Source organism: Erpetoichthys calabaricus, chromosome 16 (genome assembly GCF_900747795.2).
Source record: "Erpetoichthys calabaricus chromosome 16, fErpCal1.3, whole genome shotgun sequence".
Classification (NCBI taxonomy): Eukaryota; Metazoa; Chordata; class Cladistia; order Polypteriformes; family Polypteridae; genus Erpetoichthys; species Erpetoichthys calabaricus.
In genome coordinates this window covers 74,204,717-74,229,027 of record NC_041409.2, presented here as the reverse complement: position 1 = coordinate 74,229,027, position 24,311 = coordinate 74,204,717, and the positions used below count along the sequence as shown (strand labels likewise).

General features: G+C 41.1%; 1 protein-coding gene and 1 long non-coding RNA gene across 2 annotated transcripts in view; one reads left to right on the top strand and one right to left on the bottom strand.

Annotated features, from left to right (window-relative positions):
* The window catches only part of lrrc9 (leucine rich repeat containing 9), a 215,435-nt gene extending 202,641 nt beyond the window's left edge, over positions 1-12,794 (top strand). Inside the window, 2 exon segments of the mRNA XM_051920105.1 lie at positions 1,415-1,592; positions 12,601-12,794. Of these exon segments, the coding sequence (XP_051776065.1) occupies positions 1,415-1,592; positions 12,601-12,640 (218 nt within the window). The 3' untranslated portion in view covers positions 12,641-12,794.
* On the bottom strand, positions 29-23,039 carry LOC127526072 (uncharacterized). The gene is made up of 3 exons (XR_007933692.1): positions 22,670-23,039; positions 20,569-20,699; positions 29-1,100 (listed from the first exon to the last, which is right to left on the bottom strand). It is a non-coding gene; the product is annotated as an uncharacterized LOC127526072 (long non-coding RNA).
* Between the last annotated feature and the right edge of the window lie 1,272 nt (positions 23,040-24,311).

The window sequence follows — 24,311 nt, the reverse complement described above, 5'->3', positions numbered from 1 at the left end:
CATGTTTCCTATTATACAGAAAATTTCTACAAAGCCGTTTGGCAGAGAATGAATAATTGGTCTGATTTTTTTGCCAATGTGTTTAGAAAAGGGAATATTCAGTGTTAAAGGAAAACTCCACCAAAGAGTGATATTTCTTATGTCACTTACCCCATGTATTTTGAAACAACATCCAAGAAAAACTTTTATTATTTTTCCAGCAAAACCGAAAAAAATGATATGATATAATTGAACCCAATGGTGATTTAGGCAATACAACAGCAAACAATGTGGAAAACGTCCATGGAAAAAAGAAGAAAAATCTCACATTACTCGTGCCACTTAATCCACATGTCAGTTATTCAGTTGTATGCTAAGAACATGCAAAACAAAAGCTAAAAATATTGTTAAATATATACTTGTGGAAAAATCAGTGCCCATCATAAACAGGAAGACAAATTCCCATAATACTTTACTTTTGAACTGAAGACAGGACTCTTGACCAGTGAATGAGGTGGAGAGGCAGATCTTTGATTCAAAAGCCCAGTACTGTGGGGATGCATGTTCTAGTTTATGATTTGATCTAATATTTTAGTCAAAAATGCATGTGTTTTACAGGTTCCGAGCAACTGAATAACTGGCATGTGGATTGCCTACTAAATGAGATTCAATGTGCTGCATTCATTTGCATTTTATCTCTGCGCCTTTGTCACTGGCCCTGTCATTTGCTCACATTTGTCATGCACTCTTTTGTCCCACGTGCCCACTACTGGTGAGCAACAGACTCCGATAGACTGCAGGATTAGGACTGTGTGGTCGGGTGCAGAAATGACAGGTCGCAAAGGGAAGGAATAGTTGGGACACCAACCAGGTTGTCCCATTTAATGACGGAACGTCCAACAAAAATAAGCCCCTTGGCTTCAATAAGCAGACCGCTTGGGCAAAGTAAACAACAAAAGTAATTTGGCTCTTTGCCGTGGAAACCAGGGTCCATCATTGGATCTGCGTCCAGTGGGTTGCTTTGTTTGTAAGTGACTCTTCCTTCTGAGCAGCCGGGCTTCTTTTATCACACGGCCCAGACTGGGTGGAGCTAAGTGCCCCCACTGGGCAGTTTCTCAGTGCTGTAGGGAGAGAAGGAGAAGAGAATGTTAGAGTTAGTGTCCCCTCCTGGCTTGGCGGGTTATCACATCCCTTGATGAAGCCCATGAGGAGATCCTCAGACATGCATGTACGACAACTGACAGATACTGAAATAAATTTGGGCTGGTATGCACCTGATGCTCCTACTCAACTTGTCATTTTTGGATTGGGCAAACAATTAAGGATTGAAATTGTCTTAATATTCTAAGAACATTACATGTCTGAAGTGTCTGTATTGTTAGTTCTTTTCATAACTCGCAAGGTCAAAATAAAATGTAATGGTTTTGTCTTGCAGATAAAAAGTATAAACACACTAGCGGACTCATCACGACAAATTCTCGGAGTGTTCATGCTGAAATTGCTTTCCGACAGCTGAGAGGTGGTTCTGGATTTCCGTCAGCATCAGCAATGCAGCAGAACCTGCTATCTCGCCTTTTGCCATCTTACCCAAACAGCCATGACCAGGAACGAAGGTCTGATATTCTTTTGATTTATTCATAAATATTGCATCTTTTGAGCGTCATAAGAGTTGATGTCTCATAGGTCAGTTAGTAAGGTTTACCACATTGGTACTTTTTATACATGTCAAGATTTTGATCCTAGTTATGTAGTTGGCAATGAGCACAAGCTATAGCCATTTGTTGTTCTCTCCTGATGTGATCATTTATTTCTGCCTCAACGTAGCTGTACTTGGGTAGAAGTGAATTCTGATAAGAAGACAAGTAACAAAGGATGAGTAATTCCCATTGTGCCTAAGACTTGTTTTCAATGTAGTCTCATTAATGAGAACAACAGCAATATAGTAAAACATGTTATCACTTACTCTGTGCCTTTTGTTATACATAATAATTTCTTGTCTCTGTATCTCTAAGTACATACAAGGAAATAATGGAGAGAAAGGAAAGGTTCCAAATACTAAATATTGCTGGGGGGTTGGAAAAATAGCAATTTCTTTAAACAGGGCCATTATTTTTTAGAGTACCTGGGTTGATCCCTGATAAATGAACATCATATTCCAGTTTTTGAGAGTATAGTATAGGCCATTTTGGAGTCAATGTTAACATAGGGTTTCTTCCAGTTGAGGAAAATGACAAGAAATATTAGCAGTGTAATCAAGACAACTACCTTACATTAGTATGTTCACTTAGGGGAACAGAGAAGAAATTTCAAAGGTCTACAACAGGATGCTAAAAATATGATGGATGGGCATAACCAGGATGGGTTCAGTAAGGTCATTCGACCTACCCCAAGCTGCTAGCAGTCCAGAAAAATAAGACATAATAGTATTCAGAAAATAACCTTTATGTTTTATTAAAAAAATACAAAATATTTAAATTATGGAAATTAAAACCACTACACATACATGCCGAAAAAATGCATAGCTGGCATGAATCAACTGCTTTAACCTTGATGATGCCATTGAAGCAACCGGTAGTTCTGCAAAATGGGGTGAAAGGAGTGAGAAAAAATAAAGCAAACAATTGTCCCTGAACAGAACAGCTGTTCCAAAATTCAAGAACACAAGCTGGGGTTTTCAACTGGACCATTTATTACTGTAACTAAAATGTAACTACTCAGGGTTGCAGATAGTCGAGGAAAGCATTATCTAACATCTTCTAATATTTATGCTATAGTTAACCAAAGCTCAATACTGCTGTGACTTTGTCATTTCATAACATTTGGTTGTGTGCTGCTCGTGATTCAGAAAGAACATTGGAATATTAGGTATACTAAATTACCATCAGGTATACTAAATTAGGTTGGTAACCTCGATCAGCAACACCATTTCTGCCAAAATGAGATCAATAAAAAGGTAATTAGGAAATAAATAATCATGAAAAAGAGCAATGATATTGTAAAGAAGATAACAGAACAATTATAAAGATTTGGGGAATCCGCCCTGTATATTGTTGCTACCAACACAATATGGTCAAGAGTTGGCATAAAAGATGGCGTCATATCAGACTGATCTGGTGAGTAGTGGGCTCATTCTTATGACAGGAAGAGGCGGGATAAGAAGGGAAGTGAGGTCAGTAGATGGGTGTGGTCTGGAACTGGAAGTGGGTGGAGTGTTAACTGGTCTTCCCTTCTGAAGGTCTGTGGAAAAGGGAGAAAAGACATTACTGCTGTTCATCAACCCCAGTCTCTGTTGCTTAACCTCAGCTAAGCCCTTAGACTGCCACCCATGCGCACGAGTGTGACAATATATATACAGTGTGCATATATATATATATATATATATATATATATATATATATATAATATACACAGTGGAACCTCTGGTCACGACCGTAATTTGTTCCAAAACACTGGTCGTAACCCAATTTGGTCGTGACCCGAAGTAATTTCCCCCATAGGATTATATGTAAATACAATTAATCCATTCCAGACCGTACGAACTGTATGTACATTTTTTTTTTAAAGATTTTTAAGCACAAATATAGTTAATTATACCATAGAATACACAGGGTAAAAGTAAACTAAATGTAAAAACATTGAATAACACTGAGAATACCTTGAACAACAGAGAAAACTAACATTGCGCAAGAGTTCGTGCTATAACGCTACGAACCGCTCGCTGAAAACGCTTTTTTTTAATGAGTTTTAAGCACAGGGAAAAAAATGAACATTTGAAAAATCCGTAATTTAATAAACAACCAAGAAAAGTAACATTGCAACAATGCACGCTACGAACCGATCGCTGTAAACAGAAGTGAAGTGGAGGTTAAAATCCAATAGAAAAAAGTCTTCATTAAATGCAACGAGGTTAAAACAAATCAGTCTCTTTAAAAACAAGCCCGGTGCATTCTTTAACTGCCTTCTCGGACTTATGCAGCCAGCCCTCTCTCTCTCGCGCGCGCGTGTGTGTCTCTCTCTTGCGTGCGCGCGTGTGTGTGTGTGTGTGTGTCTCTCTCTCTCACGTGTGTGTCTGTCTCTCTCGCTCACGCGCTCTCTCTCTCTCGCTCGCTGTCTCTCTCTCGCTTGCTGCACAAGGAATGCACAGGGAGAGACTGAACACGTGTGGAAATCATCGGTGCGCACAAACTGAAAGGGAAACTGGCTTGTTCGTATACCGAGTGTGTGGTCGTGAATAGATGCAAAAGTTTGGCAAACTTTTTGGTCGTAACCTGATTTGTACATGTTCAGAGCTGTTCGTGAACCGAGGTTCCAAGGTAAATATATATATATATATATATATATATATATATATATATATATATATATATTTACGAGGTGAGACACAAAAATAACCGGACTGGTCTTGGGGCTTTCCTGGAAAATGGTCTGGAGGTTGGTCGGACGTGAATCATAGAACTATATCCCCTCCTACACACCCACTTAAACTGCCAACCAGCTAGGTATAAACTGTGAATAGTGAAAAAGTGAAAAAATCGAACAGCGAATCAACATCAAATTTCTAGCAAATCTTCTATTTTTCCATAAAGCAGTTTTTGACTGACAAAAACATTCCTCTCCTCGATCATCCTCCCTATTCGCCTGATTTAGCTCCCTGTCATTTTTACTTGTTCCTGAAAATCAAAAGTGACCTGAAGGGAACATATTTTTCTTCAATGGATGAAGTGACGACAAAAACAGCAAGCCTGTTGAAGAGCCTCAGGCAAGTCCAGCACTGTTTCAATCAATGGAAGATACGTATGGAGCGGTGTAGAGATCAGGAGGGGGAGTATATAGAAGGTGACAATGTTTAGAATGCTGTAATTCATCAATAAATGTATTTATTTTTTTACCAATCCGGTTATTTTTGTGTCTCATATTGTATATACACAGAGTCATTGCATTTTGAAAAACTGCAACAATGTATATAAAAGATTGATTGATTGAATAATTTATTTATTGATAGGCAACAAAACCAGCTTAAAAGAGAACTTTTCAATAATAATAATAATAAGTATAATTCTTCACATTTATATAGCACTTTTCTCACCACTAAAAGCACCTTTACGTTGTGAGTGTGGAGTCACTTCAGCCACCACTAATGTGCAGCATTTACCAGGATAATGTGACAGCAGCCATTTTGCACCAGTATGCTCACCACATATTAGTCAAAAAACTCCTTGGTGGCAGGGCCCCGGGGGTGGATGAGATACGCCCGGAGTTCCTCAAGGCTCTGGATGTTGTAGGACTGTCTTGGCTGACACGCCTCTGCAACATCGCATGGACATCAGGGACAGTGCCTCTGGATTGGCAGACCGGGGTGGTGGTCCCCCTCTTTAAGAAGGGGGATCGGAGGGTGTGTTCCAACTACAGAGGGATCACACTCCTCAGCCTCCCTGGAAAAGTCTATTCAGGGGTCCTGGAGAGGAGGGTCCATCGGATAGTCGAGCCTCGGATTCAGGAGGAACAGTGTGGTTTTCGTCCTGGTCGCGGAACAGTGGACCAGCTCTATACCCTTAGCAGGGTCCTGGAGGGTGCATGGGAGTTTGCCCAACCAGTCTACATGTGTTTTGTGGACTTCGAAAAAGCATTCGACCGTGTCCCTCGGGGAATCCTGTGGGGGGTACTCCGAGAGTATGGGGTACCGGCCCCCCTGATAAGGGCTGTTCAGTCCCTGTACGATCGGTGCCAGAGCTTGGTCCGCATTGCCGGCAGTAAGTCGAACCCATTTCCAGTGAGAGTTGGACTCCGCCAGGGCTGCCCTTTGTCACCGATTCTGTTCATAACTTTTATGGACAGAATTTCTAGGCGCAGCCAGGGTGTTGAGGGGGTCCGGTTTGGTGGGCTCAGGATTGGGTCACTGCTTTTTGCAGATGATGTTGTCCTGTTTGCTTCATCAGGCCGTGATCTTCAGCTCTCTCTGGATCGGTTCGCAGCCGAGTGTGAAGCGGCTGGGATGAGAATCAGCACCTCCAAATCCGAGACCATGGTCCTCAGCCGGAAAAGGGTGGAGTGCCCTCTCAGGGTTGGTAGCGAGATCCTGCCCCAAGTGGAGGAGTTCAAGTATCTCCGGGTCTTGTTCACGAGTGAGGGAAGAATGGAGCGTGAGATCGACAGGCGGATCGGTGCGGCATCTGCAGTAATGCGGGCATTGCATCGGTCTGTCGTGGTGAAAAAGGAGCTGAGCCGCAAGGCGAAGCTCTCAATTTACCAGTCGATCTATGTCCCTACCCTCACCTATGGTCATGAGCTATGGGTAGTGACCGAAAGAACGAGATCGCGAATACAAGCGGCTGAAATGAGTTTCCTCCGCAGGGTGTCTGGGCTTTCCCTTAAAGATAGGGTGAGAAGCTCAGTCATCTGGGAGGGGCTCAGAGTAGAGCCGCTGCTCCTCCGCATCGAGAGGAGTCAGATGAGGTGGCTCGGGCATCTGATCAGGATGCCTCCTGGACGCCTCCCTGGTGAGGTGTTCCGGGCACGTCCAACCGGGAGGAGGCCCCGGGGAAGACCCAGGACACGCTGGAGGGACTATGTCTCTCGACTGGCCTGGGAACGCCTTGGGATTCTCCCGGAAGAGCTAGAAGAAGTGGCCGGGGAGAGGGAAGTCTGGGCATCTCTGCTCAAGCTGCTGCCCCCGCGACCCGACCTCGGATAAGCGGGAGACAATGGATGGATGGATGGATGATGAAGTGGTGAGACATAGATGGGCAGTTTGATACAGAGTATGATTGGGGGAGGCCAGAATGATCAGGCCGTGGTGGGCAATTTAGCCTCCACATCAGGATACATCCAACTCTATAAGAAGGATGCCCAGGGATCTTTTATGGCCACAGAGAGTCAGAACCTCGGTTTTACGCTTCATCCAAAGGATGGCGCCATTTTTACAGCACAGTGTCCTCATCACTGCACTGGGATATTGGGATCCACACATGGTAGGCACCCCCTGCTGGCCTCACTAGCACCTCCTCCAGCAGCAACCCAAGCTTTTCCAAGTTGGTCTCCCATCCAAGTACTGGCCAGGCCTGAACATGCTTAGCTGCAGGTGGATGACCTGTCCTGCAGTGCAGGCGGTAAATAATAAGCTCTTTTGAAATGGGCCATCTGGTAAAGTCCAACTATGAAATATAAACAGCCATAAAAACAAGGTCATTTTTAAGCAAAACTTACAAAAGTCAAATGAAAAATTACATTTTTGAAACTGAATAAAATGTAGCATTTCATGTTAACATTTATCTATGTAGTTAATTTATAAACAAAAACATTGGCTGCATTTTGCTTTGAAATTAACACTAATGTGATGCTGCAGTAAGAATCGTAATGAGAGACAAAGCTATGCTCTTGGTTCAGTAGGTCCATCTTATTTATCAGTTTATTTTAACCTTTTCACAAGAAACCCTTAGGCCTCAGAAATATATAACATATATTGAAATTAAAAACATTAAAAGCTAATTTTAAAAAAAAGTTAACTTTTCTGTAAAAAAAAGACCCACCCGACATGGAAGGCTGGCTACACCCCTGTAATGTCCAATAGCGTCTCAGTTAAGTGGAATCCAAAACTTGTGGCCAGGGACAACTGGTGTTTGGCATCATATTTTTTGCATGTGGAATCTGGAGAAATATTTTATGCAGATGGTACAGTTTATACTTTTACATTGTATTAATCAATGTCTTAAACAAATTGTAAAGATTTGTTTTCTGTGAAAAATAGCTTTCCACTTATTTTTTTATGATTGAGAGTTCAACCTTCCAGCATTTTAAAGCGTCGTGTAGAGGTTGAAGGTGTCTTATAGAGGCTGATATGGTTTTGTAATTATTTCTTTATATGTACGGTTATTTAAAAGAAGTGTCCTTGTAATAGACGACGGACACAGTTTTCGGGAACTGTATTAAAATGATAAAAGTGTCTAATCTACAAATAATGAAAAGAATGCCCTGCAACAAGCTGCATTTCTCAGAATTGATCGAGCAATGCAAACTTCTATATACAAGAATATAAAGGTCTCAAATTCATAATTTGTAACATAAAATGTAAAACGGTAATATTGTGATGAAGGGAGAATTGCATAATTTCATTTGAAGAGTATAAAATTGCTAGCAGAATCTAAATGAGTTTTAAACCATTGGGTTTTACCAGAATTATGCCAGTTATGCAGACGTCCACAGTACTTGATGGAGCTGAAGGTCTTGAGATCCATCACATACTGTATCACAGCGTCCCGCTGGCATTTTTTAAACTAAGCCAGCATGAGAGCTGATTGTCTGCTTGTTCCAAACCTCCTTTTGTCTTAGATCTTTGGAGCAACATTTTAATTCTAAATTTCCCCATGGGATATATCAGGTTTATCGCTTCTAATCTGATTTGCTCAAATGAGACAATTTCTTATTGAAAAAAAGTTAGTTTTAAGAAAGGACTTAGCAGTATAAACAGGAATGCATTGAACACAAGTTTACGTAGTTTGGAAAATATTCATGTTAACTGAATTAGTGAGAGGAGAATTTTAGCCCAATTGTCCCACTGGATGCTTTCCAATAAAGGGATATAATTTTACTTGAATAGATCATTATTATGTAAAGTCCCAAATGATTTGTATTGCAATGAAATGTTTATGAAATTGAAACTGAGAAGACCACTTAATTCCAATTCCAAATATTTACCAGGCTGAAGACATTAAGGAGACTCTTCTTCATTATTCCATTCTTTTAGTCATTTCTGTATAAATTGCATGAGATCTTACTCCACGTGTATTTATTCTGTACGGACATATCATGAAGAAGGCCCCCCATTCTCTTCTTTATGGAGGGTTTTAAGCATCTCTGTAATGTGAAATAAATGGGGGGGGGGGGGGGGGTCTCTTCTTGAAATTCTGTGGCTGGTTATTTAAATACAATTAAATATGACCCCATTTCAGTTTCCTATGAGTTTTTCCTTGAAATGAAAAAGGTCTTTTTATAGAATTTAAACAACATGTCGCTCCATTCCATTCCATTCTTTTTGAATAAGTTAAAGGAAGCAAATGAAGGAGAACTATCATTCATTTCCTATTTTGTCTTTTTTTATATATAAGGTACATAATGCATATTTAATTAAAGGAGCCCCCATTCTAGGTCTGCATATGTAAAATGACAGGGATGCCTTACTTTCTTCTTCCTAAAGAGAAGGTAAAAAGAAAAATTAAACAATGGGGTCCACCATTCCCACTTAATGGTGTTCTGAAATGCAGTAAAAGACTAAACCCTGCTCCCATTTCACTTCTTTGGATGTTAAAATTTAACCGTTTAAGTTTTTCTCAATTTCTTTTGAAATTAAATGATAAATCTGCACTGACATATTTGAAAGGTTCTTGAAATTAAAAGGTTACATTTTTTCTTGTGCTTAGTGATAGATATCTAGTTGCATTAGACCCATATTGCATAACTCCAGAAATTTGAATGATATTTAATGATCTCTCTCCAGAAGTGATTATGGCGATTTAGAGAGCAATGTCCTCATTTGCCACTGCACATACTTTATGCAGGCCGATGAACATCTGAATGCATTCCAGCAGTTTGCAATACAAACTGGTTATGCCTCCAAGAGGTGAATATTACATAAATTAAATGTGCTCAAGCAGTTAGATAGATAGATAGATAGATAGATAGATAGATAGATAGATAGATAGATAGATAGATAGATAGATAGATAGATAGATAGATAGATAGATAGATAGATAGATAGATAGATAGATAGATACTTTATTAATCCCAAGGGGAAATTCACATAAAATCCGTGTCCACATTGTAAAAGTAAAAGTGTCCAAGGAACGAATCCACATAAAAGAAAGTGATAGGAGTGATCAATAAAAAATAATAAAAAAAGAGAAAAATAAAAGGTAGAAAAATAAAGTCATACACGGAGCTGCTGAAAAGGCTGCCACTCTCGGTGGCGCCTGAGTCATGAATGTAAAGTATACATTGGCATAAGAAACAGGAACCCCGATACCTGGAATATACAACAACCCAAAACATACATTTGGGACATCATCTTCATCACAATTTATTGTGTAAAAAAGAGACTTTACTTTTAAACTGAGAGGGCACTGCTGAAATTGAGGCTTGGCATTTGTTCTTGTCGTCATCTACACTGACTGACATACCATCACTGATGCCTTAGATCTCCCTGAGGCCATTGATTCTTTCTTTCTGATTCATAACCTACTAGCAGACCTGTTGCCCCAAGGCAGGTGGTGAGCACTGTGGCCCTCAGTTACACTTCAGAGCAGTGATAGACAGAAGCCAGCTACTGTACATGCCATCTAGATGAATATGCCAGGGATAAGGAGGAGTCTGCAAAGTAAAAAATCATCATTTATTATATACTGTATTTTAAAGATGCTTGTGCTTTCTGAAAAATCAAGGAGGAATGCCAAGATAATGATAAAATGTAATAATAAAATGTTATATGTGAGTGATGCTGGTGGGATAGTGGTTTGGGTGTGCCAATCTTTTGTTACACAGATGCCAGTCTTCTCCCATTGTTTAAATATATGCTGTTAGTTCTCAAGGAGTGGTGATTTCTTTCAAGATAATCTTACAATCACAGTGCTTTACTGTAGGTCTGGTTTCACAAAATGGATGGATTTTCGAAAAGTATACCTGTCTGAGTGAAGCCAGACAAATACTAAGCCGACTCTGAAGCTAGTAGACAAATTGGTCTTCCAGAGGGTGTCCAAGGTCAGTGGCAACCACCCTTCAGTTAGATTTAGAGATGAGAATGAAAAGGCATGTTAAAGAAATAGGCGATACACTATCCCACAGAAGCTACTTTAGCTCTGCTTTGTCCTACAAGAATGCAAGAAAAGAGTGTTTAGTTGTAGGTTCTGTCATTGGCAATGGCTGAAGATTTCACATCTACATTTTTTAAATGTATTTATTTAAATTTCATTTTGACATTTTTATGTTGTGTTTTATCATGCAACTTTTTCTAAATGGTACTTTAGCCTCTAAGGTTCTTTTTTTATTGGTGGACAAGTTAATACTGGAAATGCCTTAACTATTAGCCTTGGTTTGCACGTACACCCTGCAATACTTACCTGTGTGACATTCACTCATCACACATGGCAGTGGCCGAGGCTGCCTACCTCAGCTTCAATATCTCATCAATGGCCAAGGCTGGTTACCTCAGCTTCAATACCTTAGCAAGGGTCAGATGTCGCCGTGTTCATGCTTCCCCTGAAGGGGCTGCATTTTAAAAACTACCTTCAACAGCAAAAATCACTTCAAGAGCTGCACTCCTGCTGGGACTTCCCATATACACACCTTTGAAAGGGCTGCACAAACCTAACAGAGTGAGGACACCTCACACCTTCATAAACATGCAAGACAAACTCCAACAAGGCCAGGAGACCCTCCTGCCAGCAGGCCGAAATCCTTCAGTTTGCTGACTGCTGCCTTCAATAAAGCCAAACAAATAAATCACATTCATCACTGAACAGATGATACCAATATACACAACAAGATTCAGTGAGATAATATTAAAACTTTAATTTAATTGTTATTTATGTATATTTGCAGAGAAACAAAGCAAAAATGTTAAAAGTCAGAGCTAGACGGAATCATACAATCTGAGCAATCTGAACAAATCAATGTCCATATAGTCAACTATTGCATTCTTTAAAAGAACACATCTTCATGGCACAGCCTTTGTCCTCTTTGGGTGCATTTTCCTTTTTTGGGTGACACTAAACTTTCATCATCTGACAGCAATGTTTCGGTACAGCTTCAGAACTGTCTACACCTTCTGTCTCTCATACCAACATTGCATTCTTTTATTAAAAACCATGTCACATCAATCTGTCTTAAAAGTAAAATGTCTTCTGCCTCTCTGAAAAGCCGTATAGTGTCTTCATCATACCAATAGAGGTGCTAACTTTAATATTGTGGCTAGAAGGGTTTTTTTTAATAGGTGATATCAGTCAAAAATCAGACAACTGAGAATTTCCCTTGATCTTGCTCTCAGCCTGAAGCTGTACACTCTGGTTAGTTTATCTGAGCTTCACTGAGTTCTTAGGTATTTGTATGCCTCCCAGAATTCAACACTATTGAAACAGATTATTATTCCTGTTAATATGTTTAGCTGCTGGTTCAAAGAAGTCCAGATCTAATGTCTCCCTTTCCTAAAGTGATCTCAACCCTGGCCTTCCAAAACATTACTTCTCTTGCTGACCTTTGCACCTTGTCTTCTGCATCTTCTCTCGCCCCATCTCTTGATGTCATTAGCATTTGCCTACCTGTCACTGTCATGTACCTGCATTTTCTTTTCTCTGAACCTTTTTTTGCTAAACTCCTGTTAAAATACACACAATCACAAGTTACAGTAGTTTTCCCTTGTGAGTTATCATCTTGGTGGGATAGTTTATTCATTTAAAACCTGCATCTTGTCTGAATTATCCTAAAATGAAAACATTCACATTAAATAAGATGAGTCTTCTTTAAACAGCTGACAAATGTAACATTTTATCCCCAATACAGGCTGTCATAATCCTTTCACACTGATATACACAGTCTGTGAGGTGGTTTTAATGTTTTATTCTTAACTCTCTTTTCCAGGTTCCAAAGAAGCAGTGCTCACAGACCAGCACGGATGTAACAAGATGGCCCAGCTCAGAAGAGACTGTGCTGGGTAGAGACACTTAAAACGATGAGCTGAGTACTAAAGAGAGGAAGCAGGAGCTGTATAATAGTTTACAGTCAAGATGGCCCCACTGCAAACCTGCTGTTAATAAATTATTTAGAATTTTGAAGCATTTGATTTTAATTTTGTAAGCCGAGGAGGCCGTGCAGCCCCGCACAAGAAGCCCTTCACTGCTGTGTGACAGCCTGGCGGCTGCTAGAATGGCGTGTCGGCCTGAGAGATGGACATTTGTTAGTGCTGAAGGCAAATGCTTAGAGGAATTCTGAAAGATGAACTTGAACAGCATCCTGCCTGCAGTGGTGTCTTAGTCAGCAAGGGCTGGGACAGGAATCCCCTGCTTTTATCGATTTACTCTTTTGGTTTGTTTTGTAATTGAGGAAGCTACCTAATAGGACAGCCAATATTACTTTGACTATCAAAGACTATGTGCCTCAGAACTGATCTCAAGACTTCAGCTCTTTATGGTCAATCCTACAAATAAGCCAGGTTTGGCTGAAACACAGCAGTCATAAAAGGTGACGGTAACAGGACAAGAAGAGGAAAGCAGTCGTGGTGGTATGATACCTTTATATCAGTGGATTCATGACAATCATTAGGCAAGATCACTTATTACGACTTCCTGGAAGCCTAGCAGCACATTAATGAATATGAAATGATTCCCTAAGAAATGATCAAAAATGGTAGTTTTTCTTGAATCATCACTGTCTGCAAAAGAACAACCTATAAAATAAATTACAAGGTATATTTGGTTTATGGGAGCATAGCATGGTGTGCAGCAGTGCGCCAACACAGGTCACAGCCTGGGTGAGGTCTGCACATGATGGGCCTGACTCCTTTGTCTTTAGTGGCTTATGACTAACAGGCACGTGTTTTGTATGGAGCACTGTCAGCATTATTAGAACGTGACTGCTATTTGTCATAGCCAGTCAATGAATGCAAAGATGAAACTCAAAATTGGGGCAGGAACTCACACTGTGTTCTTGTAAACATGATCCCCCGTGAACCGCAATTAATTCATTGAGAAAACTGAGCAAAATGTATGGGGTACACAAGTATACTGGAGACAAGAACGAGATGATGACGTCCTTGATGTAAGGCATTGTTGCACTGGGGTGGGCTAGACATGAGGAAGGTACCTGGGATTTCACGGTGACTGACACCTTGGAATTGTAGAGCGCACCAATGAAAATTGGCCACCGCTGTCACCTGCAGAAGTGCAAAACGTGAAGTAACCGAGCGATTGTAGGGTTTCAGAGTCTGGCTACACCAGCCAACTCTCTCATAGTAGGGCATTCAGTAGAAAAGATCCTGAGAAGATCCAGACTGAGCTTTCAGTCTCAGTTAAACATGTGTGAACTGTATACCAAGAAAAAAGTTTTTAAATTGTTAAGAGGATAAATAAAGTTGGTATAAGAATATTAGTAAATGAATTTGCCTGCATGTGCGAAGAAATTCACACATGCATTAGGGCTGTTGTGTCTCATCCGTGTAGATTTCATGTTCACCTGTTCATGTGTGCTTTCTCCAAAGATTCTGCTTTTCTCCCCAAATCCAAAGATGTGCTTTTAGTTTCTGCACTGGTGTCTTGGATTTGCTCTGTATGAGCAAGAATACTAGATCTCTGAAGCAGCAATGCTAACTACTCTGCCACCATGATGCCCACATTTAGATGTTTGTGGGCAAATCTCCGCTTTCTTTGTGTACTTTTTCCAATGTGTATCATATCACTGGTGTTTCATGGAAGCCAGTCTTTTTTTTAAAGGAGTCCAGTGCATGTGGGTTTGAGTCTGTAGTACGCAGGCGGCCGTGATGGCCAGCTTTGTATACAGTCAGTGGGGAACTGCAGACCGCAGCTTCTCGTTTTGCTGTGTTTGCTGAAGATTATGGAAACTGGCCCTTTTGTGAGGGGATTTGATGGGCTTAGTGACATGGAAGAGGTTTTGGATGCGGCCTTTTTAAGCCATTATTTTGTTTGCAGTATGATTTTCAATTCTCTTAAAAACACTCACAGATGTTTGGTCTGAAAACAAGTTGTGTGCCAATAGATCAGCTGTATGCCCACCAAGTGGATAATCCTGATTTATCACACCTCTGTGGAAAATCAAGTGTTATTAGTATCGATGGGTCGGTAATTCCAATCTGAGTGCCATCATTGGCCCAGATGTGAAAAATCAAAATGAGCTTTCAAAAGCTACATGCAGATGAATGTGCCACCCACAGCAGACTGTGCTGCGCACTTCAGATGCCAGTTAATAAGCTGATATCTGATCAATATCTCAAGATGTGGAAGGCAGGAGGAAAGTGATGCAGGACATCATTCAAAATGCCATCTCTTTACAGGAACTGCCAGGCTGGTGTCTGGGGGTGTCACACAGGATCATATTTAGGTTCTGAGGTATGCTAGCACTCCTAAAGATATGCAGACTTCATTACTTGCGGGGCCATCATTTTAGTATTCATCCCTTTAAATTGTGGTTTCAAAAGGGTGTAACAAACAGAATCTCTATTTACGAACACTGGCTTAATCTGTTTTTTATGGATGCTGGTTGTGGAATCTGCAAAGGTTACAAGGTGCCCTTGATCTTGAATTGCTGCTGCAGCTGTCACTTGCCTCACTCTTTTAATATAATATAGTACTGTATCTTGCTGGTCTGCATTGGTCACAATGATTGCAGCTACAGGTAGGACAGCTTCACGCACATTGAGTATTCCTGCCCAACCCACCCTGAGCAATCTTCTGGACCACAAAAGGGGCTTTAAATACCCCAGTATTATTAGAGATGTACAGAATGTGGTGAGCTATTTATAAGCCCTTCTTGTGTCTTATAAAATGTTGACCAAGAAAACTGCAGCTCCAGTTGTGCACATGGCTGCTCATCAAAACAGAAAGAAAAATGCCAAGCCAGAGCAGCTGAATAATCCTTTAAGAATAACATAAGGCCATAAGATTCTAATGTACAAAGAGTTCTTCACCAGCGGTGCTTTAGTTTTAATGTCAGTGTCGAACATGAAAAGGCACCTCACGTTTTTCGATGGCTTTCTCGAATCACTTTCTTTTTTGTTTTTTTAAGGTGTCAGTATTTAATTCTCCAAACCTGTGCATTCCGTTATGGGTAGCGTGCTGAAAGGTCAAGCTGCTCTCATGTGAAATCCATCACTGGATGCGGGCATCCTTCGTGCTCTTAACGTGTGCAGTTTCTAGTTATGACCACTAGATGTCCTCGCCGTCCCACCGCCCTGTCATCTGGTGAGCTTCATGTAATGCGATGCAGCTGTTTGATCGGCTCAGTACACACGAAACTGTGCAGCTCTGGGGGGCTTGTGGATTATTCGCGTTTCATTGTGCACAAAAGAAATAAATAAATGTCTCTTTTGTGATTAAGGTCTCTTGGTCGTTTTATTTTTAATATGAAGAAAAAATGATTGGGGGTGGAGGCTTATGCACACACGTGAGAAAAAGAAATATACTGAAGGTTTACTCTGTTCAGAACTGATGACATTTTCGATTGGTGTCCAAGTATTAAAACGTCCTTAGAATTTGTATCAGTCCTTCTCCGGCTTTACTCAGCTTCCAGAGGAAAAACTGACAGATACTCTCAGCTATTTATTAAAATATAAAATCAGGTTCATATCGTGTCATTGTAACGAAACAAAAAAAAAAACCGGAACACTGTCTGAAGCAGTTCTACCTTCGTCTCCCAAATGAGTTTCCTGAAATGAGTTACGCTCCATTGTCAAACATCTTGTCTCTTTTTGTCATTCAAAAAAACAAATGCTTTATGTGACGATGTGATCAAGAATCTTATGGCTTGATGATGTTGTGCTAATCTCACATTTCATTGTATTTCTTATCTTTTAAATACAAGAACGTTTAATTTAGAAATGTAGCTCATTGAGGACTTTGGTTCACCTCTTGACTAAACAGTGATCCCTCTCCACTCAGTTTGCTTTGACTCAAATGGTATCAAAAGTCATAAAAAACTTATTGATGTATTAAAAGTAAGTTTAAAAAAATGAAAAAATCAGCCGAGCACACAACCCTTTGGGAAATCTGTCTACAGGGCCGGATTTTCCTATAGGCTAACAAGGCTTCAGCCTAGGGCCTCAAGATCAAGAGGGGCCTACATTCAAATTGTTAGCAAAATTTTATTATCTCTCATGTAATTTACAAACTTAAAAATGGAAGGTGAAAGGGCCTCATAAGTGGAATAGCCTAGGGCCTCTTTTCATATACAGTGGTGTGAAAAACTATTTGCCCCCTTCCTGATTTCTTATTCTTTTGCATGTTTGTCACACAAAATGTTTCTGATCATCAAACACATTTAACCATTAGTCAAATATAACACAAGTAAACACAAAATGCAGTTTGTAAATGGTGGTTTTTATTATTCAGGGGGAAAAAAAAATCAAACCTACATGGCCCTGTGTGAAAAAATAATTGCCCCCTGAACCTAATAACTGGTTGGGCCACTCTTAGCAGCAATAACTGCAATCAAGCGTTTGCGATAACTTGCAATGAGTCTATTACAGCGCTCTGGAGGAATTTTGGCCCACTCATCTTTGCAAAATTGTTGTAATTCAGCTTTATTTGAGGGTTTTCTAGCATGAACCGCCTTTTTAAGGTCATGCCATAGCATCTCAATTGGATTCAGGTCAGGACTTTGACTAGGCCACTCCAAAGTCTTCAGTTTGTTTTTCTTCAGCCATTCAGAGGTGGATTTGCTGGTGTGTTTTGGGTCATTGTCCTGTTGCAGCACCCAAGATCGCTTCAGCTTGAGTTGACGAACAGATGGCCGGACATTCTCCTTCAGGATTTTTTGGTAGACAGTAGAATTCATGGTTCCATCTATCACAGCAAGCCTTCCAGGTCCTGAAGCAGCAAAACAACCCCAGACCATCACACTACCACCACCATATTTTACTGTTGGTATGATGTTCTTTTTCTGAAATGCTGTGTTCCTTTTACGCCAGATGTAACGGGACATTTGCCTTCCAAAAAGTTAAACTTTTGACTCATCAGTCCACAAGGTATTTTCCCAAAAGTCTTGGCAATCTTTGAGATGTTTCTTAGCAAAATTGAGACGAGCCCTAATGTTCTTTTTGCTTAACAGTGGTTTGCGTCTTGGAAATCTGCCATGCAGGCCATTTTTGCCCAGTCTCTTTCTTATGGTGGAGTCGTGAACACTGACCTTAATTGAGGCAAGTGAGGCCTGCAGTTCTTTAGACGTTGTCCTGGGGTCTTTTATGACCTCTCGGATGAGTCGTCCCTGCGCTCTTGGGGTAATTTTGGTCGGCCGGCCACTCCTGGGAAGGTTCACCACTGTTCCATGTTTTTGCCATTTGTGGATAATGGCTCTCACTGTGGTTCGCTGGAATCCCAAAGCTTTAGAAATGGCTTTATAACCTTTACCAGACTGATAGATCTCAATTACTTCTGTTCTCATTTGTTCCTGAATTTCTTTGGATCTTGGCATGATGTCTAGCTTTTGAGGTGCTTTTGGTCTACTTCTCTGTGTCAGGCAGCTCCTATTTAAGTGATTTCTTGATTGAAACAGGTGTGGCAGTAATCAGGCCTGGGGGTGGCTACGGAAATTGAACTCAGGTGTGATACACCACAGTTAGGTTATTTTTTAACAAGGGGGCAATTACTTTTTCACACAGGGCCATGTAGGTTTGGATTTTTTTTCTCCCTAAATAATGAAAACCATCATTTAAAAACTGCATTTTGTGTTTACTTGTGTTATATTTGACTAATGGTTAAATGTGTTTGATGATCAGAAACATTTTGTGTGACAAACATGCAAAAGAATAAGAAATCAGGAAGGGGGCAAATAGTTTTTCACACCACTGTAAATCCGGCCCTGTCTGTCTATCTATTATATAGAGCTTTTCACATCTATCTATCTATCTATCTATCTATCTATCTATCTATCTATCTATCTATCTATCTATCTATCTATCTATCTATCTATCTATCTATCTATCTATCTGCAGCAGTATTAGTGAATAGGGATTGCTGCTGCCACATGGGTTCAGTGTTACCCATGTGGAGTTTGCATGTTCCCTTGTGTCTGTGTTGAGTTTTCATTTGGGTACATTAGTTTTCCTGCCATATCCTCGGAGGAGTTTCACTGGCAATTCCAAACTGATCCATTCATGACTGTGTGCCTGAGAGGGTCATGTAATGCACTGGCACCCCATCCAATTGTGGTTAGCTGTGCCTCCAGTGATAGAAGGAATAAGGATCAACAAGTAATAAGTTTTAATAATTTTGACAATGCAAATATCTCTAGTGTCATTTTCATGAATTTCGTGACAGCTCTTGTGTGGATGTGTATATTGTTTACTAGTACGCACATGTACAGTACACTTCTGCCTCACAACTACAAGGACCAGGGTTAAATCAGTCCCTTGCATGGTCTATGCCTGACTGGGGTTTGCGTGCTGTGCAATTCTCCTATGGGTGTGTGCTCAGAATGGTTTCAAACTTGCTTCTGATGTTACCAGCTTGCGATGGCTCCTACCCACCTAACAAAAGGATAAATGTCTACTGTATCTACAATTCCATCTGCTTGCTATGTCTCTGTCATTCACACCATGTATCACAAACATTTGAAGTAATAAAATACATTACTACAAATGTTTACAATGCACAATTTGTTGGAATGACAAATACAATGCATTTTATTATTACATGCATTACAAACTATATTCCAAAAGATGGTGTGCTGCAAACATTAACTCTGAGGGCTACGGTGATTAGTTAGATTTCAACCTGCCTTAAACGGGTAGCACAGCTAGTCCTGGATATAATGGACAATCTGGGCACGGAAAATGGATGTGCATATACCTATGAAAGAAAATGGTTTGGCTGCCCTGGATAAGTGGGTGAAGAAAAAGGACAGGTGGATGGATGAATGGTTGGTAGCGTTTCATTTCAAATATGGGTCCATGGAGGTGCAAGGCAGCAGCACACCCACCTGTAGCTTTTTCAAATTATTGTTTTTATTAAATGTCTCCCCCCAGGGATCCACTTTCATAGAGAAAACTATCATTATGGCAGTGGCGTTTTTGGATCATACCAGAATTTTTCCTTAAGTGTGCCAGCTTCTCTAATATTAATATGATTTTACCTGACTAGTAACATCTCTCCCTGTTTTGGTAACGACTAGCTAGACATACAAGTTCACACACCATTCACATCACAAAATCAATCAAACATTGGGATGCTGGTGCCTGCTCTGTCTCAATTGGCATCGGATCACTGTGATACCCTCTGACATTGTCACCATTTGACAAAATGGAGCCACTTAGGTTTACTGGCAGAATCGATTGACTATAAAGTACCTAGCAAGGCCTGACTGGCTTTGAGGTGAAAAAAATGATAAGCCACAAAGACATATTAAGAACACAGAGACCACACACACTGTGAGACTTGAATACAAGACTCCGAGGCAGGCCTACTTCCAGGGGGTCATTTAGCCCCCTCCAAATATCTTGTCAACCACCACTGTTGGGGATAATGTTAATTCTTGGATTTTTGGGACTTTATAATACCATTACATGTATTTATTCACTCCTTATCCAAGCCGACTGATACCACTGGTTACACATCTTTTGTTTTTTCAATTGGAGGAGAGGCAGATGAAGTGAGTTGCTCATGGTCACCCAGTGTCAGTAGCAGGATTCAAAACCCACAACCTCCGTGTTTGAACCCCAAAGCCTTAGCCAGTATGCCACTACCATGCCCCACCTAGTATTTCAGACGTCTGGAGGCAGGATTGATCTGTGCTGTCCAGCAGCAGCGCTAACCACCATGGGACCAGTTGTTTGCTGGACAGCATGACGCCCCCAAACATTTGAGTTAATGATTTTCTACATACCTGTTCTTCCTGCACCAGGACTTTGAGCTTCTTTCAAACAGGGGCATCATGCTGCTGCCTACTTTTCCATGAAGTAGAACATCCAAAAGTAAAAGTAGGACACTGAGGGCCAATAGAGCTCGCACCTTCACCTGGAAAAAGACAATTGCACACACTACAAAAGGTTGTATTTTTCTAGATAGGAAATTACACTGAACATATGATGGAAAATTTAAAATCAAATGCTTAAGATAGAAATATTTATTTGTCATCATACTTTCATAAAATGAAATTTAGTATGATGTCTCTCATAAATGCAATAATACATCAGAAGAAATGTACTGAAATTTACATACAAAATCTACAAATGAGAGAACTGTACAATGATATAAATAAAGAGATAAACAAATTCAGCCTTTGGGGGCAGAACTGTGTGTGTGTTTGTGTGTATACTAACCGTCTATGGTGGGGTTTAAATCACTTTTCAGCAGTCATGGGGGTCACAACTCTGGAAAAAAATTTTTTTTAATCTGTTTCTGTGGGTTTGGATCCCCAGTACTGCCCACCAAAATGGTAACACATCGAACACGGTATGTCGAGGGTGTGTTGGGCCTCTGCTGATGCTGCTAACCTTCTTCTTCATTGGGCTAACGTGGACATCCTTCCAACGTGACAGAGCCATTCTGATGATTTGCTGAGCCACCACCACTACACAATGCAGATCCATCCATGTAGCTGACTACCACACAGTCATGCAGTGGGGTAGGACACTCTCAAAGGTGCTGTGGCAGAAGTTCACCAGGAATTCTTGTGGAAGTTGGGCCTGTTTCAGTTTCCTAAGAAAGCACAGTCTCTGTTGGGCCTTTTTTTACCAGGTCAGAGGTGTAAATGGACTATGGCAGCTGTTTTGTTATGTAAACCCCAAGGAACTGGATGCTCTGCACATACTCCACTACTTCTCCATAAAAGTGCAAGGGGAAGTGTTCTGTCTTAGTTCTTCTGAATTCTATGATGATCTCCTTTCTTTTGGTGGTGTTTAGGTGTAGGTTTTTTTTTCCCAACACCACTCAGCCAGGTTTCCCACATCATTCCTGTAGATATCTATCTGCAATTAATCCTACTACTGTGGTTTCATCTGCCAATTTAATGATAGTATTGGCCAGGTGAATAGCGGTGCAGTCATGGCTAAACAGAGTGAAGAGCACTCAACACGTAGTATTCTGGGAGAGAGTAGAAGTGTGGTTCCCAATCCTGATGTGCTATGGTTTGTTCAAGAGGAAGTCCGTGACCCAAGAGGAGAGAGAACTGTCTTTGGTGCCCAGCCTCTAATCTTTCATTCCCAGATACAGCATCAAACCCTTAATCTCCTTGGCTATCGTATATAATAATACGATTGTTATATATAATAATGATCAATGGTAAATTTGTTATTTAACCTATATGTGTTCAATCTCAAGGAGAAACACACACACACTTTGATTTTCCATGCAAGAGCAAGTTATGCTATACCCTGCTCCCCAGATTTTTATGCGTGTGTGGTAGCATGTGACAATCACAGAGGGGGCTAATCCCTAATCCCTGCAAATCCTACAAATGCTCTTGCTAAAGGCCACAGACAGGATCTTTGTGAGGATGTTTGGCTGTTCTAGGTGTGTTCTAAAGAGACCTAGTTGAGGGTTGTTCTAAAAATTAGAATCAAGGGTTACATTGCTAAAGAAAGTTTATTACTTACTTTGTGCAAATTTGGTGGGCCTGTGCACCACTGCCTGTCAGGACTGGGTAGCCTGATGGGCCATCTTAATGTATGATGGGCACAATGGGAACTGGCCAGGGGCCCCAGGAGCATAGAGGCCCACGATGTTTCTGATGCCTATGATTGTTTCTGTTTTGCTATCAAAATAAGGGCCCCAGCATACTACCTTTCCAGGGGCCTATGATGCTGTTAAGACTGCTCTGTGGGTAGACTCATACCTGTTAACCCTTCTGCCCTTTATATGGCCTGTAGGCTATGGCTGTCCCACCTCTGTCATCTGAGTAAATGCATGTTAATGTCCACAGCTCGCTCCTTACATTGGTACATCTGTGCCGAGAAAGGCGCTACATACACCAAATTCGACATTACCTGGGTCGCCAGCTAGGATGCGCACATGCTGCCCTCGTTTATTCATCCAATGGCATGAAAACAAAGTGGTAGTGCGGTCGGCCATTTACATCTTAAAGCGCTCAGATCTTAAGAGCTCCCTTTTTCAGCTTCCGGATTAATTTGCGCTAAATTCTCGTCTTAAGCACCCGTTTGACATGAGTGCGGATTCATTTCAGGACATTAGCGCAAATGTGCTGCTGATGAGCGGTGCCGCGCCGGGGAACTGCGGAGGCCGCCGCTTGATGGCTCTCGGGCCGGCCTCATGCATATTAATGACGCAGATACGGACGGTCCGGCGGACCACTTAGCACCTCCCGTCGGAGATTTCGCTCTAATTGCCTGCAGGATCTTTCACCGACTCCTTGATTCAGTTTAAATGGACAAAAGTCCATCTCTGCCTGTACCATTCATTTGGACGTATCTATCCTCGGCTGCGGCTCAATTTGCATAAAACTGTTGAATAATTCATGACGCCATGCGAGCGGCGTGTGCAAACAACACAGCCGGGCGGCTGCGCAGCGAAGGTCCCTCGGCGTCCGGCGCGCAGCTCACGGCGCGTTTAATGGGATGGAGAGTGACAGTTTATGGAGCTCCGAATTCCCCGAAGCCGCGTGCGTTTTATCATTAGCACTGTTTCTCCGTGTTTCATCTGCAGGACGCTCTCTATTGAGCCAGACCACTAATGTTAAATACGTGTCGTCTGGCGAGTAAATTGATTCTGCCGTGAAACGGAGTGCATCGGACGTAATGGCAGATGGCCCGAGCAAATGGACATTTTTTTCCCACACAATTTTCCCTTAAGTGACTGCAGGCAGAAACAAGAATGAAAATAAATGATGAAAAAATACAGAAATAAAAATGGCAAATGTGATATGTGGTTAATGGAGCCGGAGAACTTTAACAAAATTAGCATCTCGCAACCCCGCTCGCTGTGGAGAGTTCACCCTAGGATGTGCACCAAAGCAAAATGGTGCAAAATAAAGTAATATGCATCGATAACATGTCGCTAGTCAAAACAACAAATTAGTGTTAAAAAAAATTGCAGACTTTCAGAATGGTGACCACAGCATGATGACCCCTGGAACTGAGAAAGAGTGAAATGAGAGAGAGATGATATATTCATTTATAAAAGTGACCCTTGATGTTTAGAAGATATATGGTTAGATTGAGAGGAGAGTGAGGTTGCATCACGTTACTGACCACCCACACCATACTAATGGGGGGTGAATGGTGAGTAGGAGGGAAGGAGTAGAAGAAAACTTCATCTCTGTTTGCTGACGTGACCCTCTGGGGTTTAGAAAATGCAGCATTAAGGTGTGATGAAAGTGAGGTAATCCCACTTTATTGAACACTCAGAAGAGACTACTGAGGACTGATGGAGAATTTGATGTGGAAAGGAGAAGAACAAACGTTCATCTTAAGGAGGCAGTCGATGGCTAATTCCCGAGAATCCAGATGCTTATTGTGACATAGCATAGGAATTCCTGCGATAATGTTAAACAGGTTTGGAGTTTGTGTTGAGTTTTAGGGGTGGACTCTGTACATGAGAGCTGCCAGTCAATGAGAGCTCATCCGGAAGAGCAATGCATATAATGAAGTGTTGTGGAATAAGGAACACGTG